At 34.3% G+C, this 18,880-nt stretch overlaps 1 protein-coding gene across 2 annotated transcripts in view; it reads right to left on the bottom strand.

The window, feature by feature from the left end:
* Positions 1–18,880, bottom strand: part of Rhp (GTP-Rho-binding protein rhophilin) — a 390,041-nt gene that overhangs the window by 282,544 nt on the left and 88,617 nt on the right. The window contains exon 1 of one of the 2 annotated variants that reach the window (XM_081738089.1): positions 4,094–4,227. The exons of the other annotated variant lie outside the window; for it this stretch is intronic. Within the exon in view, the coding sequence (XP_081594215.1) occupies positions 4,094–4,105 (12 nt within the window). The 5' untranslated portion in view covers positions 4,106–4,227. Of the gene's footprint in view, positions 1–4,093; positions 4,228–18,880 lie in introns of those variants that run through there. 2 annotated transcript variants of the gene reach the window in all.

Here is an 18,880-nt window from a genome sequence, read left to right as displayed (position 1 = left end):
TAATATGTAAAACTTATGTAACCCAAATACTATTAAGTGTAGACCCCACAACTCAAAACTAAAATGCGGTGCTTCCATTTGTTAAATATCGCCCTCCACAGGTGCTATGAAAGCAGGTTGTCTATCTACAACTTCCCACATGATCATAATCATCAATATAGGAACTCTACCATTATTGACAGGCAACTTATTCCAAAGGGAGAAGCTTCAATGCATCACGGTCTTCGGCTGACTTCGTCTTCAAGTAGAAGTTTTCTGTTTTATATGTTTCATCATTGTAGCCTCTTTCATCCCTCCCTCTTCCTCCCATCATACTTTTAGCACGGTACACCAGTGGTTCTCAAGCGATGTGTCGCGAAATTTTAGAATTTAATAATAATTAGCTAAAATTGAGAGAGACTGTATCAGTGAACAGCTCCATCGGTGCCGATAATTCTTAATATACAGTCATTATAAGAACTAATTGCTTTCACTATTATAATAGTTATTATTATTATTATTATTACTATTACTATTATTGTTATTACTACTACTACTACTACTACTACTACTACTACTACTACTACTATTATTATTATTATTATTATTATTATTATTATTATTATTATTATTATTATTATTTATAATAAAAATATCAAACAAGTGTGTCGCGATGTCCTGGATGTTCAGTAAAGTACGTAGTCATCCAAAAAAGGTTGAGAACCACTGTGCTACACATTATTCAGTTCCATTTCAGCCAGTCACCTACCCAGTTCTCTTCCTCATTTGAATTACGTCTAATATTGTTCTTTTCACTCCTACCGTTTCTAATACTTGGTAATTCGCTTTCCAATTAATCCAGCCAATTTTCTCCATTCTTCTTCATACGCACTTTTTGAAAGTCTCCATGCTTTTTCATCGCTTTTGCCTAATGTCCATGTTTATGAGTCATAGAGGAAATCATAGATGTAGCCCTTAATTTCATCTATCATGTCCCCCCCTCTAAATGCTCAATGGTTCTTACTTCTAATCTTCTCCTTCCTTGATTAGAAGTATTGTTCTTTGTATATTTAAGGTAAATTATTAACTTTTCAGTTTCTTTGTAGTTCAAATTAATATTCTCTCAATTAAAACAAAGTTTCAATGCCATCACCTACTGAACTGCTTGGTATTTCTTGATTCAAGTTACCGTGTACAGTAAACAATAATTAAAACAGAGTAAAAAGGAACTAAAAATAGGCAGCAGGGAAACTAAACCTTTTAAAGCCACAAAACAGATTCTAGGATGGTCCAATATTTTTATGCTTTCGTATTAAAGTTGTTTTTTTTTTCTTTCTTCATATCGAAGCTATATGACACATGTATCTACACTTTAAGTCAGAATCCGAACCACCGAAATACGTTCAATGTTCTCCCGCTGGGAATCGAACACGAACCACGTGTACGCAAGTTTCTATAGCCGCGTGGAAAGCTGAATTATCCTCAACTATTCACGAATTTTAGAATTTCATTCTCTAATTAATTTATTACCCTTCTCAAGTGAATAGACTGTATTCGTTGTTGCTACAAATGCTTTTCGGCCAAATATACGTTCCAGCATACATTTTCTTTGCAGACTCTAAAAACTACATGATCAAGCATAGTTTTTCATTAATTTCACCATCTACAAAACGGCAGATTCAATATACACTGCAAAAATAGTGGACTTGCATCGTTCTTTCATTAAGTCCTTTTGTCCAACTTGAACTTCATATAAAGAAACATTCACTCGGAGGGTCAGATGCCTTCCGCTATCCCAGGTTGAACACCACTAACGTAGAAATCTTTGTTATGTTAGTTCAAGGAAATAGATAAAACAATATCAGACAATTATATGATGAACTTTGTTTGTTTTTGACCAAAAGCAGTTTTCAATACATCAAATAAAAGTGAAGATCGAAATAGCTGAGTCAGTAACCCCTGTTCTTAAAAGGATTTATGGGAATTTGTAATTTATGATAATTCCAGAGTGCGGTGCAGTTGTATTGGTTTTCCACATCACGAAACCGCTGTGTAGCTACCAATTGCTGTTAATAGAAGGCCCCACAGGTCATCGCTGTGGCCGTTTCCTTGCAGCCTGTAATTTGAAGAGAATTCAATCAAGTGGGAAATGAACATGTGAGGATGCTTTGATGGTTTCTCGCCAGGAGCTGGCCACCGGGTGCTCATTATCACTATCCACACGGAAACCCAATCGCATCACGATTGAAACGTTTCGGTCGTCGATCATGGAAATCTCGACGGACCAAAAAGACGGTATTTCTTGGCTTGAAACGTAGCGAGAGAAACAAGTGAGCTTACCTTTATGAAAAGGCAGTCAATGCCCTTAATTTCTGGTGGAACACGCTGCTTAACATTTCTAATTTCCACTCCCGCATTTGAGGAAATAAACTACTGGAGACCGTGTAGGCAAAGGCATTACATTGTACTTTATAGATAAAGTTAGGGACATGGTGACTCATTAGTAAAGCACTTGCTCTGGTGCGAGAGGTCCCTGGTTCGATTCCAGTGCACGTAATTTTGTGGTGGTCAACATTGTATCCGTAGGCTTTGTCTTGTTGTATAATTTCTTTCCATATTATCATTCCATCAAGAATTGCATAATCATTTACTTTCTTTAAGCATGTATCTCATTTAGCTAAACCTACCCCATAACCGCGATAAGGAAAATCTTCTCCTAAGGAGAAAGAAATAGAAGTTGGAATGACAGGGAATTGGAGTAGAGCCATGAATGGAGTCAAAGATCTAGAAAAATATTTGCTTCAATTGTTTCTGATTTAATATTTTTAGTTAATTTTAACCATTTTCTATTTATGTATGATCACACAGTATGTGTTGAAATAATACCTTTCGCACACAACGAGTTATAATGTCTTTGACATACGGCACTCAGGACAAAACGCTCGGATCTTAAAGTGGAAAATTTTTATCGAGTATCAATTGCACAGGAAAAGCCTATTTTAGTGATCCGCAAGGTTACCAACTGCTTGAAAAGGAACGTGTAAATTGGGTTGCATCTGTCTAGGGGTTTGTGATAGCAACGAAAATATTGGAGCTTACCTAATGGTGTTGCGACGGACCTTGGTGAGGAGTTTACGTACTTTTGTCACTAACTGTACCGTAATTAATTAATTTATTAGATATGGATGGAAACAACGCAATTCTATTTTCTATAAAGAAAGACACTTTTTACAAACAGGGGACAGGTATCTCTATAATATCTCTAAATTATTTGAGCACTGATCGCAATGAATTAATTTGAATTTTCGAATGTTTATGTTTATAATTAAGACGTATATTTTAAAGCCTGTTTATCTACTTTCCATGTTTTTAGATCAAAACATCCAGTTTCTATTGTTCCCTTTACATTAGACAGATTAGAAATAAGTTTGTTTTCTCTTCTAGTCTCGTACATTTTATAAAACATAGTCTCGTCTCCAAATTTTTAAAGTTTATTTTTTTTTTTGTAAATTTATGTACAAATTTATGCTCTGATAGTTTTGTTAATTTCATGTGAAAGTTACCAGAATTTTTCTGCGTCACACGAGGAAGAGGTCTATGAAAAGTCTAGTATAACAATAATTAAAAGATATTTATTATTAGAGTATATTGAATAATGACCTGCGTATCCTTAAACATTCATACATGTTCTTCATTCTGTTCGTACAATCACTTTTTCAATTTATGGTTTTTAAATCAGAGATTGTGTGAAATTAAAATAATGTTTGGCATGATGTAGTGTTGTAAGACTTGAGTAAACTAGTGTTGCGCACGAGACTACTTAAATTTCTCATCTCCTCTTGATTATGATCTCGAAAACGAGACAAGAATTATCATGCTTCTAGTCTCGTCTCGAATTTTTTTTAAAAAGTATTTCTCGTTACGACTCTTCTCGTTACCATTGTCGTGTCTTTCTCGAGACGAGACGAGACGAATAATGTCTCGTCTCATGGGCGATACTGGCGATACTACAAGTCTCTAGTCATTATCGTAGTAAACTACTTTCGCGCTTGACACTTGAAAACAAGAAATGCATTGAATATGCCCGTAACAATGAATGAAGAAAATGAAATACCTTATTTGTCATGGTTTATCCTTTGGCTATTTGTCAAAGAAATATCCAAACAGATCCCACACTCAAATTCACTTTCTTCTCCAACAAACACAGCTTCTTCCCAAAGATAATGTCACATCAGTACGTCAATAGCCACGAGTAACCCTTCGCCGAATCTCTTGATGAGAGTCCATCTTCCAACTGGCCTTGAAATCGTGGAAAAAGAAAGTTTGTTAAGCGAAGGAGGTTGTTGGGGAGCCCCGGGCGCTGCGACGATCTACTTCCACTTAGCTTTCGGTGGATGACGCCATGCACATGCGAAAGAAAGCATTTCTTCTTTCTGGATTACGTTATCATTCCACAGCCGAAACAAGAAATAACAAAGAATGAAAAAAACGTTGATGAAATGTGGTAACAGGAAATTACGAAGAAGTGAATAGCCAGGGGGAAGAGATTATTGAGGTTCCTCTTTTCTCTTCGTGAGTGTAGGTCACGCCTCCTTACGTTTGGCGATAAAGAGTCTCTGTTGCACAGAAGGGTATTTTTCCTAACCCTCAGCCTCATTTAATAAATTGAGATACAGTGAGGATGAGGACGTCCATCTCTCGTCTGTTGGTTCAACCTTTGAAAGGACCAAATGTTTGTTATCAAAAGGAGGCAGCGCATCATTCAAATTTTTAGAGGATCAACAAACATTATGGTTCATTCCAGATAAGCTGATAGAAGAGCAAAACACATTCATGCATGTAGTCTGAGGAAAATTTTGGTTTTTCTCTCCCCACCACTAACGCCCTACCCCGCACTCAAAGATATAGAATGTACTCAATACGAGTACAAATAAGGAATTAATTATAAATTTCATAATAGATCTATATAATAAAAAAAACTTTATTACATTTACCTGTACTAGTGAGATAACTCCTTTTAGTGTATTATTATTATTATTATTATTATTATTATTATTATTATTATTATTATTATTATTATTATTATTATTATTATTATTATTATTATTATTATTACTAAGTATTCTGTCATTTGCCAGGACCTGAGACTAATGAGGATTTTTTTCTCTTAATTTTCTTCAATGTTTCTTGATTTCATCTTCTTCATTTAACTCCCGATATTTTCTTCTCATCGATCACTTGTGTTCTTCTTCTTCCTATTCCTCGCTTCCCTTCCATCTTTCCTTGTATGGAGGTATGAAGAAGACAATTTCTTTGCAAGATTTATCCAATCCAATTGGCCTTTCTACGAAGGATGGTGGCTAGAAGTGTCCTCTTCTCTACTATCCGTTTTAAAACATCTTTGTTTTTTACTCTGTCTGTCCATTTTAACTTCTCCATCTTCCTCCAACACCACATTTCGAAGCTCCCTAAATATGTGTTCTCTAACTTTCGTAATGTCCAAGTCTCTGAACAATACAGTCCAATGCTCCTTATATAGCACTTGACCAACTTCTTCTTAAGTCGGGTGCGCGGTGGCTCAGTGGTAGACCGTTCACCTTCGGTGCTTGGGGTCCCTGGTTCGATCCGAGCTCGCGCCGTATGGACTTTGTGGTGGACAAACACCGTGCTCGTGGGTTTTCTCGGGGTTCTCCCGTTTCCTCCCACTTTCTTTATTCCACCATTTCATTCATTTCTCATCATCACCGTCTCCTTTAACCTAACCGGCATAACCGTGGGACGTCAAACTCAAAGATTTCATTTCCTTTAATTTCTTCTTAAGTCCAATATTGAGCCTGTTAGTTAAGAGTGATCTTTTCTTGTTGAATGCTTCTTTAGCTATGGAAATTCTTGACCTGATCTCTTTGGTACAGTAAGCGTCTCTCGTTAGATACTTGAAATGATCGACCTCTTCAAGTTCTCTTTGTTCTACTCTGAAATCTAACGTCGCATTTCTACGGGATCTTTTACTGCAAGTAATAGTAAATTTAAATGAACAGTTTCAGTCGGAGTTGTAAAATAATGTTGGAATTGAATGGGTAGTTACTGTATTCAGAAAATAATTTCATATTAATAAAGAATCTAATGGCAAATACAGTCTATATGGGAGAAGCATCAGAGTGCTAGTGTGATAACGACATATATATTCACAACCTCCTCCGACTTTTAAATAAAATTGTAATGCCCCGCGTTTTGCGAGGACATTACAAAAGTTAAATATTGGTTCATAATTGTTTAATTTGTTGGTGAACAGGGTCAAATTCTGCACCATAAAATTTCAATATACAAAAAGGAGAAAGTAAATAAAATAGATTTTATAAATTATTCTTTTGTTAAATAAACAAACTAAAAAAAGTGACATAATTTGTAAAACTGTTAAGAAAAAGTTCTTGGCTTGAAACAAAACGTTGTTTCAAATAGTAAATTGTGCAACTGAAAAAGTGTGGAGGATTTTTCAAATATATTACGATTTGAAGTGAAAAGTAGAACGATAATTATACTTAAAGTTTATTTAGAATGTTATCTAAGCGAGATGAAAATTAAAGAAATGAAGTACTAATACGTGAACCCACTCCGGGTTCTCATTGACAAAATCCGATGTTTTCCTATATGAATTGAATCTTATTTTAATTTCGTCAAAACTTCAAGTGAATGATGACCCGTTATCTGATCACAAGTTGGCAAATGTCATTCAAATATTATAATCATAACTTCCCACTGGAGACAAGGCGTATCCATGTTAATGAGGTAAATGGTTAGAATGAAGATTCTCGAAGTTCTAATATATGCTACATTTGTGGATTTCCTTATACTATCGTTTTATGACTGGATATTTTCACAGGATTGTGCTCGTACAGCTGATAGGTAATTATTTGGTAATGGTCGTAAGGTACTGTAATTTAGTCTTATTGATTTAAAAGCCCAGCTTCGATGAGAATTAATGAAATAAAATATATTCTATGCATATTATTAATGATTATAGTACACAATTAAATGAGTCTATTGTACGGATATATATGTATGATTAATGAGAATGAAACTATGAAGCATAATTGGAAAATGTGTCTACGAAAGCTAATAATACCTAAACAATAATATTCAAGTCATATTTGTCAGCTGTCATAATTAAATAACTCTATTTCCAGTTGCATAATAAGCATAAGGAACTGTATTGAAACAATTACAATAACGAATGATAGCATATACTTACATATTTTATTTACAGCTTAATTAGAGGCGGCCTATGTAATTGCATAATAAGAGCCGTATAGTTATCTACTTATTACTGGATAAATGGAAGAAATCGGATAAAACCAGGAATAAAATATAGGGAAACAATGTGTACAGATAATGTGCTATTATGTATGTATATCTATATTTGTATATGTATGTTTATGTTATGTATATGCATGTACAGTGTTAACTAATTTCATTACAGGTTCAATACTATTTGGAGATTTAATTACATTTCGATAATCTTGATTTTCTATTAGATCTAATAGTAGTTCCATTTTAAATATATTCGATTCCTTGGGGTACAGGCTCCCTACATTAAGAACTGGGAATGCGTTATCTGTTTTGAGGACATACCTCAATGGCGACCATGGGCCTTCAGTTCCACGACGCCTGCCATGTCGTCCGTCGCGGGACTGTATCAAAAATGAATTTGTTGCGCAATGAGAAAAAAACCGTAATCACGGGTTGTTACAAATTTGGCGACATCCAGCATCAGGATATATAAAGTTGAGTCTCTCTTGCTGCAGTATAAGAAGTTTGTCATACTAACTTGAGGAGCATGAATCTTGGCAGTTATTTACCAGAAGGCGCCAGAGGTAAATTCTTCCAAGAAGAATCATGGAAGGTCGAAAATAATCTGTATCTTGTGTTGAGAGAGATTCGACTGCAGAATGTTCGGAGTCTTAGACCTGGGGAATTGATGTGTCTAAATTTCTGAAAAGAAATATAGTGGTCTTTTAGGATACAAGTTAGATTAGAAAATTTGTAAGCATCGGATTCTAATGTTAGTGGGAACCCAAATGGGTTATTTGATGATTTTAATAATGTAACGTATAGTGAATAAGAGAAAGGACTCTGTCAATGATAGTGATGAACAATGTGAATTGGTAAACAATCCGAATGAGAGAAATTTGAATGAAGAAGATGGAGAAAAGTCAGTGACGGAAAATACAAAACCGAATTTAACAATAGAAGATAAATTTGATTTAATTTTGAAAGAACTCTTCCAATTACGAGGTGACGTTCAGAATTTTGCACAAGATTTTAAAGGAGAAAATGCCGAAACTCTAAAAGAATTTAGAGAAATTACAAACCAATCGATTGTGAGGTTAAAAGGAGAAACTCCTAAAGAATGTCCAGGAAAACGAGGAATAGATATTCTAAAATATGTTGGGATTGACAACGGGAAAGCTAATAAAGTTGAAGAAATCCAAACCAGAATAAAAGAAACGGAAGTCAAAGAAAACGAAATTGAAGGTCGTGAGAAAGAAGATAAGAAAGAAATTAAAGAAGTGGAAATAGAAGAATGTAGCAGAGAAGACGAAACAGAAGATTGTAGTGAAACCACATCTGTGACTGAAAGTAAGTTGGTAATGAATGAAAGATGTCACGTGAAGGAAAAGGAATGTGAAATGGAAGAAACAGGTCAAGAAAATAATACGTCAAATAATGAACTGGAACATAGAGATAGCGACACTGGGACTACAGAAATGAAATGTACAGATGTCTTTCCCAAGCTTCAACTAACGAGAAATAGAATTTGGTTTGGTTGGAAAAGGAGAAAAAAGAAATGTATTAGAAAGATGACTGATGGAAGAAAAACCACATGGAGACGACAATCGAATAATGAAATTGTAGATATCCAGAAATGTTGGAAAGAAGTAAAGAAGAAACGTATGGATGAGCACATGAATCTTCCCAAACGGATGGAAGGTCGACTCACGACAAAAGCTCTAAGGAAATATCAAGACCATCGGAAAACTAAAAGAAAGAAACAAAACTGGATGATCATGAAATCAATGGGACGCATATATCTGCAGTTTATTAGAAGTAAGAAATGCCAAAAGAAAATGCTAGACAAGAAGGAATCTTTTAGAAACACAGGATAAAGATAATTGGAAACTCATATTTGAACTTATATTGTAATATATTTATTGTTAGAGTTTCATCTGGTTTTGGAGATTATTCATCGTTACTATTGAGAATTTTGTTAATCGAACTACCAATTGATTATTAAAGTTCTTTATTGGCTATTACCATGTTAAGAAAATAGTAAAATAACACATTTTAAGTTTCGAAAATAATTATGTAAATTCAGGAAAAAATTAATTGGACCTTATATAGTCACGAAAATCAACAGAAATTGTGCGCCGTAAAATGTTAATATTTAGGTTAAGATATATTCAAAATTTTATCTTACGATAAAATTTTTAAGGCTCCACCGGTAAACTGTAATGCCCCGCGTTTTGCGAGGACATTACAAAAGTTAAATATTGGTTCATAATTGTTTAATTTGTTGGTGAACAGGGTCAAATTCTGCACCATAAAATTTCAATATACAAAAAGGAGAAAGTAAATAAAATAGATTTTATAAATTATTCTTTTGTTAAATAAACAAACTAAAAAAAGTGACATAATTTGTAAAACTGTTAAGAAAAAGTTCTTGGCTTGAAACAAAACGTTGTTTCAAATAGTAAATTGTGCAACTGAAAAAGTGTGGAGGATTTTTCAAATATATTACGATTTGAAGTGAAAAGTAGAACGATAATTATACTTAAAGTTTATTTAGAATGTTATCTAAGCGAGATGAAAATTAAAGAAATGAAGTACTAATACGTGAACCCACTCCGGGTTCTCATTGACAAAATCCGATGTTTTCCTATATGAATTGAATCTTATTTTAATTTCGTCAAAATTTCAAGTGAATGATGACCCGTTATCTGATCACAAGTTGGCAAATGTCATTCAAATATTATAATCATAACTTCCCACTGGAGACAAGGCGTATCCATGTTAATGAGGTAAATGGTTAGAATGAAGATTCTCGAAGTTCTAATATATGCTACATTTGTGGATTTCCTTATACTATCGTTTTATGACTGGATATTTTCACAGGATTGTGCTCGTACAGCTGATAGGTAATTATTTGGTAATGGTCGTAAGGTACTGTAATTTAGTCTTATTGATTTAAAAGCCCAGCTTCGATGAGAATTAATGAAATAAAATATATTCTATGCATATTATTAATGATTATAGTACACAATTAAATGAGTCTATTGTACGGATATATATGTATGATTAATGAGAATGAAACTATGAAGCATAATTGGAAAATGTGTCTACGAAAGCTAATAATACCTAAACAATAACATTCAAGTCATATTTGTCAGCTGTCATAATTAAATAACTCTATTTCCAGTTGCATAATAAGCATAAGGAACTGTATTGAAACAATTACAATAACGAATGATAGCATATACTTACATATTTTATTTACAGCTTAATTAGAGGCGGCCTATGTAATTGCATAATAAGAGCCGTATAGTTATCTACTTATTACTGGATAAATGGAAGAAATCGGATAAAACCAGGAATAAAATATAGGGAAACAATGTGTACAGATAATGTGCTATTATGTATGTATATCTATATTTGTATATGTATGTTTATGTTATGTATATGCATGTACAGTGTTAACTAATTTCATTACAGGTTCAATACTATTTGGAGATTTAATTACATTTCGATAATCTTGATTTTCTATTAGATCTAATAGTAGTTCCATTTTAAATATATTCGATTCCTTGGGGTACAGGCTCCCTACATTAAGAACTGGGAATGCGTTATCTGTTTTGAGGACATACCTCAATGGCGACCATGGGCCTTCAGTTCCACGACGCCTGCTATGTCGTCCGTCGCGGGACTGTATCAAAAATGAATTTGTTGCGCAATGAGAAAAAAACCGTAAGCACGGGTTGTTACAAAATAATAATGGAAATTATAACTAATGATTCTTATATCTAGAATTTCAATTTTTTAAATACGACTAATATCAACATATTATTTTAAATACTCGCTGAGCAAAACAATACGTTAATTGTAAAAACTGTACGTGTAACTGTTTCGCCAACTACCCACTGGCTTCATCAGACACTCTCAGTGACTGGTTTCGCTCAGTAAGTAGTTTAAATCAAATTTAAGTGTATAAAAAGCAAAGCTTATGAAATAAAACATCAAAATTTTAGTACATAAATATTAATTAATACTTCTTTTAAAGATAAAAATTAAAAATGGTAATATTGGTACCGCGGTAATTGTTGGGAAAAGGAATAGCGATGTCTTCTCAACATCAAGTGCAAGAGAACTGGAAAAAATGAAATCTTTAAGTTTTACGTCCCACGGTTAAGCCGGTTAGGCTAAGAAGACGGTGATGATGAGAAATGAATGAAATGGTGGAATGAAGAAAGTGGGAGGAAACGGGAGAACCCTGAGAAAACTCACCCGCGTGGTGTTTGTGAACCACAAAGCTCACTTGGTTCGATCTGGGGTCGAACAAGTGATCATGCATCAGAGATGAATGCTGTACTACTAAGCCACCGCGGCCTCCATCAAGACAACTGGAGTACAAATTTAAATTTTACACTATGCTGCGTCATTTAAAAAACATTCCCTCGCTGTCAAGATTAGCGACGACCTGTTTTGTCCTTCTGCTGAGGCAAAGAGGTTCGGAGAAGGCGAGTTTGTTTTGATTGCTTATCAGCTTGTTTGGAATTAATAGTTACACAAATCAGCAGAAAATTTACACCCCATTCGCCCAAAAATACACTGTATCCGGAGTAAACTTCAAGAAGCGGCAGGAGACAAATACACATATTAAAAAACATGAATTTTGGAAATTAAACAGTTTTTTAAACATTTTTATTTAAAAGACAATTTAAAGAAAAGCATCGACTTTAGAAAAAAACTACAAAAAACTTTTTTTTTTTTAAACAACACCGATTCCTTGAAAAATTACATCGAGATACTCAAGCCCTCTAACTATGATAACAAACACAAATGACAACAAACACAAATTAACAGGTGACTGTTGCGAGAAGTTTCTTTCTCCAGTAATGATTGATGAAACAAAGTTCTCACCTTTAGAAATTCGAATTTCTGGCATTAATACTTTTACATAGTTTTAAATGTTCTAGTGATTATGTAATCTCAACTATTACATGTAAATACGGAAGCCATTTTACCCTCCGTGACAAGGTCAAAACAAGAGGTTCATTTACTTTGGATGTCATATCTCTGGGACCGGCACTTTCTGGTTACAACACAACGTTTCTTTCTTACAAGTTCAGCAAAATGTTTTCCATCGCTTACAAATCAGTTAGTATGTTGGATGTTCAAATCAACATGTTTTTATTCTTATTGTTATTATTGTGATTATAGCCAGCGTGTTGTGCGCATGAATTCTTTCCATCTTCGAATGTTGTGAGTGATGGGAACAAAACCTCTTTCGTTGTCTCCTGATGAACGGTGTTCCTCTGAATTCCGTTATCTTTGTTTTTTGCTGTTCGAACTGCTCCGACAGGTTCATCTGCATACACACGCAACCACTCTCTATCTCATTGCCTCTTCCCTATCACGTATCCATTCGGTTGGCAGGAATTAGCACAGAGAACAGGTATTCGAGTACAGAAGGCGCCTGCGATAATCAAAAACGCGGTGACAGAAGTAACTACAAGCAGATGTTTAAGTGATTGTGAAACGAAATCATCGCTGGAATTGTATAAGTAGTAATGGCAGCACTTTAGGACACTTTTTGGCCCCTGGGTCCCTGCCTCAGGACCCATGGTCCCTGGCCGGGGTCAATGACCTAGGGGTACATAGGACCACCCCCTCTAAATTTTGGCAGGGGTACCATGGCCCACCCCCTAAATTTTGGCAGGGGTACATAGGACCACCCCCCTTAAATTTTGGAAATTGCCAAATCTAAAAATTTGGTATGGTAGCCTAGGACCATAGTATGTACCTCTATCAGTATTGGGTGTCTATGTCGTTCCCTTTCATGGGTAAAAAATTGCCAAAAATTCAAATTTCGGGGGTTTTTGACCTAATTTATCCCCTTTGATGAGGTGTTATTACCCTATATGGTTATATGGGCGTATACAGGGGTCCATTCCCTTTCATAAGACATGGGTACATTAATGCACCCCTTGAAAAATTTGGGAGGGGTACCTTGGCCCACCCCTTAAATTTTAAAAATTGACCAATTTAAACATTTGGTATTATAGTACAGAACCCTAATATGTATTATGATAAATTTGGATGGTCCACCTCATTCCCTTCTAGGGGTACCAAATTGCCAAAAAATATAAACGTAAGCAATACGTAGTACCACGTGTTTGGTTTTCGACCTAATTTATTCCCTTGGATGAGGTCCTATTACCTTATATGTTTATATGAGCGTATACAGGAGTCTATTACCTTTCATAAGACATGGGTATATTGGTGCACCCCCGGGAGGGGTACCTTGGCCCACCCCTTCAATTTTAGAAATTGCCCAATTTAAACATTTGGTATAATAGTATAGAACCCTAGTATGTATCACGATAAATTTGGGTGGTCCACCTCGTTCCTTTTAGGGGTACAAAATTGTCAAATTTTAGTACAACCACGTGTTTGGTCTTTTGACCCAATTTATCGCCTTGGATGAGGTCCTATTACCTTATATGGTTATTTGGTTATGTATAGGGGTCTATTCCATATCATAAGACATAGGTACATTTGTGCACCCCAGGAGGGGTACCTTGGCCCACCGCTTATATCTTGGAAATTGCCCAATTTAAACATTTGGTATTATAGTATAGGACCCTAACATATATTACTATAACCTCGTTCCCTTTTAGGGGTACAAAATTGCCAAAAATATAAACGTAAGCAATACGTTGTACCACGTGTTTGGTTTTTGACCTAATTTATTCCATTGGATGAGGTCCTATTACCTTATATCGTTATATGGTAGTGTATAGGGGTCCATTACCTATCATAAGACATAGGTACATTTGTGCACTCCTTTAAATTTTTGGTAGGGGTACATTGGACCACCCCTTCAATTTGGAAATTGCTCAATTTAAACATTTGGTATTATAGTATAGGACCCTAATATGTATCATGATAAATTTGGGTGGTCCACCTCGTTCCCTTTAAGGGGTACAAATTTGCCAAATTTTAGTACAACCACGTGGTTGTTTTTTTGGCACAATTTATCCCCTTGGATGAGGTCCTATTACCTTATATGGTTATATGGTCATGTATATTGGTCCATTCCCTATCATAAGACATGGGTATAATGATCCACCCCGGGAGGGGTACTTTGGCCCACCCCTTTAATTTTGGAAATTGCCCCTTTTACATGTTTGGTATTATAGTATAGAACCCTAATATATATTACTATAAATTTGGGTGGTTCACCACGTTTCCTTTCATGGGTACGAAATTGCCAAATTTTAGTACAACCACGTGTTTGGTTTTGGTTCAATTTATCCCCTTGGATGAGGTCCTATTACCTTATATGGTTATATGATCATGAATAGGGGTCCATTCCATATCCCCTTAAATTTTGGAAATTTTCCAATTTAAGCATTCGGTATCATAGTACATGACCTCAACATGTATCATGATAAATTTGGGTGGTCCATCTTGTTCCCTTTCATGGGTAAAAATTACTAAAATATAAACATAAGCAATATGTTGTACCATGCGTTTTGTTTTTGGCCCAATTTCTTCCCTTTGATGGGATTCTGTTACCTTATATGGTCATGTATATGGGTTTATTTCCTATCATAAGACATGGGTACATTGACGCACCCTTTAAAATTTTTGGGAGGGGGTATCTTGGCTCATCCACTCGGTTTTAGAAATTGTTTAATATAAGCATTTGGTATCTTCGTACAGGTCTTCAATATGTACCACTATAAATTTGGATGGTCCACATCGTTCCCTTTCATGGGTAAAGAACTACCAAAAATCAAATTTCGGAGGTTATTGACCCCTATTTAGCATGTTATATGGTTTATTACCTTTATATGTTTATGTTCCCTTTTAAATTTGGGAATTATCAAATAAAATTCGGTAAACGTTTTCTAGGACCCATTGGTGTTCCTCTTATGGCCAAATATTCAAAATTTAAATGTTATTGACCGGCTTTATTATTGAATAAGTACAGGATTTATTACTTTTTCATAAGACACAGGTGTATTTGTGTACCAATCTTAAATTTTGGAAGGGGTACATTTCTTATTGTCGTATCAATAATTGGTAATTGGATAGTATCTCATTCATTGGGTAAATCATTATGATCACGTGATCAGTTATTGACCTATGATGGGATTAGGAGTCCAGGACATTGGTACATTGAAACTTTGTAGGATAATTTGAGAATGCGTCATTGGTATTGATTATTACAGCCAAATATAAACGTAAGCAATACGATGTACCACGTGATTGACCTTGATGAGGTAGTGTACAGGGATACATAGCTAACCTTATTGAATCTTATGACTCATAGTCTTAAGGGAATACATGCTACAACACTGGCAAAGTTATTGTTGATGTAATTTGATTGGTTGATCACTATCTTTCGTGCAATCTGATTGGCTGATCACTATCTTTCGTGCAATCTGATTAGTTGCTGAGTTTCAAATCTTTGCTGCATTCAGTTTTGTTTTAACATTTGAAAAGTTTTTGAATTTTTTTGTTTGCAACTTTGGTTTGACATTTTTTCGTTTGATATTTTTAGTTTAAAAATTTTTGTTTCGAAATTTTTGTTTGAAAACTTTGTTTCAAAATTTTGTTTGAAACTTTTCGTTTGAAATTTTTCGTTTCCAAATTTTTTTGTTTCGAATTTTGTTTTTTCAAAATTTTGTTTGAAAATTTTTTTCGTTTTAAAATTTTGTTTGAATTTTTCGTTTCCAAATTTTTTCGTTTCAAAAATTTTGTTTCAAAGTTTGGTTTGACATTTTTAAAAGTTTGTGCACTCATTAGTAAAGAACCGGAACTGTTTAGAACTAAAACCTCTGGCAACATTTTGGTGCAATAGTACACATCAGAATATGGGGTTGTACTTGAAATGAAAAAACACAATTCATTGAAATGGATCATTTTATTACACTCCACATACATCCATACCAGATAGTGGTTCTGGATATTGTCGATACAATGTATTTTGAACTTCTTGCACTAGTTTGTCTTTAGCGTATAATTTTAATTCCAATTGAAGTCTTTTAAGGTCTATTGCGATATCAATTGGTGGAAACTCAATGTCCATTTGATCACAAATAAACTGTTTATCAATACAGTTATGCACCCACGAACGATGTTGACAACCATCACAATATCTAGATACATGTTGTACAATATGCATAACACATTTTTCAAAATAGTACTTTTTCAGGAATATACTTGTTTTGTTGCACACTTCCACTGCATGTTTAACACACTGAAATACGCTGATGAATTTGTTCCATTCCGTTTGTGTTAGATACACCATGTTGCGAGGGACATGGAATGTACTCTTTTTACGTAACAGCACCATCTTCTCTTCGAGGAATGTACGCAGCACCACTTCATGATTTGAGCCTAATGATTTGACTATGGTCACATTTAGCTCATCATGAAAATAATCGTTCATTTGGTCGATTCGTGAACATAATATTTGCCATTCTTCACAGGTCAGTTGTACACCAAATTGTTCTGCTTTGCCCAATCGAATTACTGGTTCAAATGTTCTAGCACTGATACCAATCATCACATGTTTTGTTTGAAATATATTTATTGGATAATAGCTTGCGAAGATGAACTCTTTATCGTTAGAAGTACACATCTTTCCTCCTGAAAAGCACTTGCTCAAATGATTTCGTGGGATGACACTGTATTGGTTGATTTATAGAACTACGGCTCACGTCATTGGAAAGGAATGTGCTGACGTTTGAATTCATGGTTTCATCACAGTTGCTGACGTCATGCTGACCAACCAAATTCATACAACTATGTCTGATGTGCTGACGTTTGAATTCATGATTTCATCACAATTGCTGACGAATCTGGCTGTGTACTAAATTCAAATTGATGACTTCGACCCAAGAATCCTTTGTAACATAAAGATACAGATCCAGTATTTAAGAAACGCAGCAGTTCTTCTTGTTTTGATGCTTCCATGGGAAAATATCTTGCTGGTAAAATTATATTCTTATCATTTTCAAGCTTCACTACGATTCTTAATCCAAACTTTGTAGGGATCGTTTGGCTAGCTAAGATTCTATAAGGTACATTCTGTTGTAAATCAGTAATCTTGGTAAATGATTTCATCACATCACGTGTGTTTAGAAACTGCAGACAAGTAGCCATGATGATGTTATCATGAATACTAACTCGAACGATACTTATATATGATGCAAAACTGATGACGTTGCATCATGTTCTGACGTGTACTATTGCACCATAATGTTGCCAGAGGTTTTAGTTCTAAACAGTTCCGGTTCTTTACTAATGAGTGCACAAACTTTTAAAAATGTCAAACAAAAATTTCAAACAAAAAATTTTCAAACAAAAATTTTCAAACAAAAAAATTTGAAACAAAATTTTCCAAACAAAACTGTTCAAACAAAAATTTTTAAACAGAAAAAAAAATTTTGGAAACGAAAAATTTCAAACGAAAAAATTTTAAACAAAAAAATTGAAACAAAAATTTACAAACAAAAAATTTTCAAACAAAATTTTGAAACAAAAATTTCAAACAAAAAATTTTCAAACAAAAATTTCAAACGAAAAGTTTCAAACAAAATTTTGAAACAAAGTTTTCAAACAAAAATTTCGAAACAAAAATTTTTAAACTAAAAATATCAAACGAAAAAATGTCAAACCAAAGTTGCAAACAAAAAAATTCAAAAACTTTTCAAATGTTAAAACAAAACTGAATGCAGCAAAGATTTGAAACTCAGCAACCAATCAGATTGCACGAAAGATAGTGATCAGCCAATCAGATTGCACGAAAGATAGTGATCAACCAATCAAATTACATCAACAATAACGTTGCCAATGTTGTAGCATGTATTCCCTTAAGACTATGAGTCATAAGATTCAATAAGGTTAGCTATGTATCCCTGTACACTACCTCATCAAGGTCAATCACGTGGTACATCGTATTGCTTACGTTTATATTTGGCTGTAATAATCAATACCAATGACGCATTCTCAAATTATCCTACAAAGTTTCAATGTACCAATGTCCTGGACTCCTAATCCCATCATAGGTCAATAACTGATCACGTGATCATAATGATTTACCCAATGAATGAGATACTATCCAATTACCAATTATTGATACGACAATAAGAAATGTACCCCTTCCAAAATTTAAGATTGGTACACAAATACACCTGTGTCTTATGAAAAAGTAATAAATCCTGTACTTATTCAATAATAAAGCCGGTCAATAACATTTAAATTTTGAATATTTGGCCATAAGAGGAACACCAATGGGTCCTAGAAAACGTTTACCGAATTTTGTTATTTGATAATTCCCAAATTTAAAAGGGAACATAAACATATAAAGGTAATAAACCATATAACATGCTAAATAGGGGTCAATAACCTCCGAAATTTGATTTTTGGTAGTTCTTTACCCATGAAAGGACCAAACACGTGGTTGTACTAAAATTTGGCAATTTCGTACCCATGAAAGGAAACGTGGTGAACCACCCAAATTTATAGTAATATATATTAGGGTTCTATACTATAATACCAAACATGTAAAAGGGGCAATTTCCAAAATTAAAGGGGTGGGCCAAAGTACCCC

The sequence above is a fragment of the Thermobia domestica genome, chromosome 2 (assembly GCF_964235325.1).
Source record: "Thermobia domestica chromosome 2, izTheDome1.hap1.1, whole genome shotgun sequence".
Classification (NCBI taxonomy): domain Eukaryota; kingdom Metazoa; phylum Arthropoda; class Insecta; order Zygentoma; family Lepismatidae; genus Thermobia; species Thermobia domestica.
Note: the sequence above shows the minus strand (reverse complement) of the source record. Positions and strands in the feature narration are given on the sequence as shown.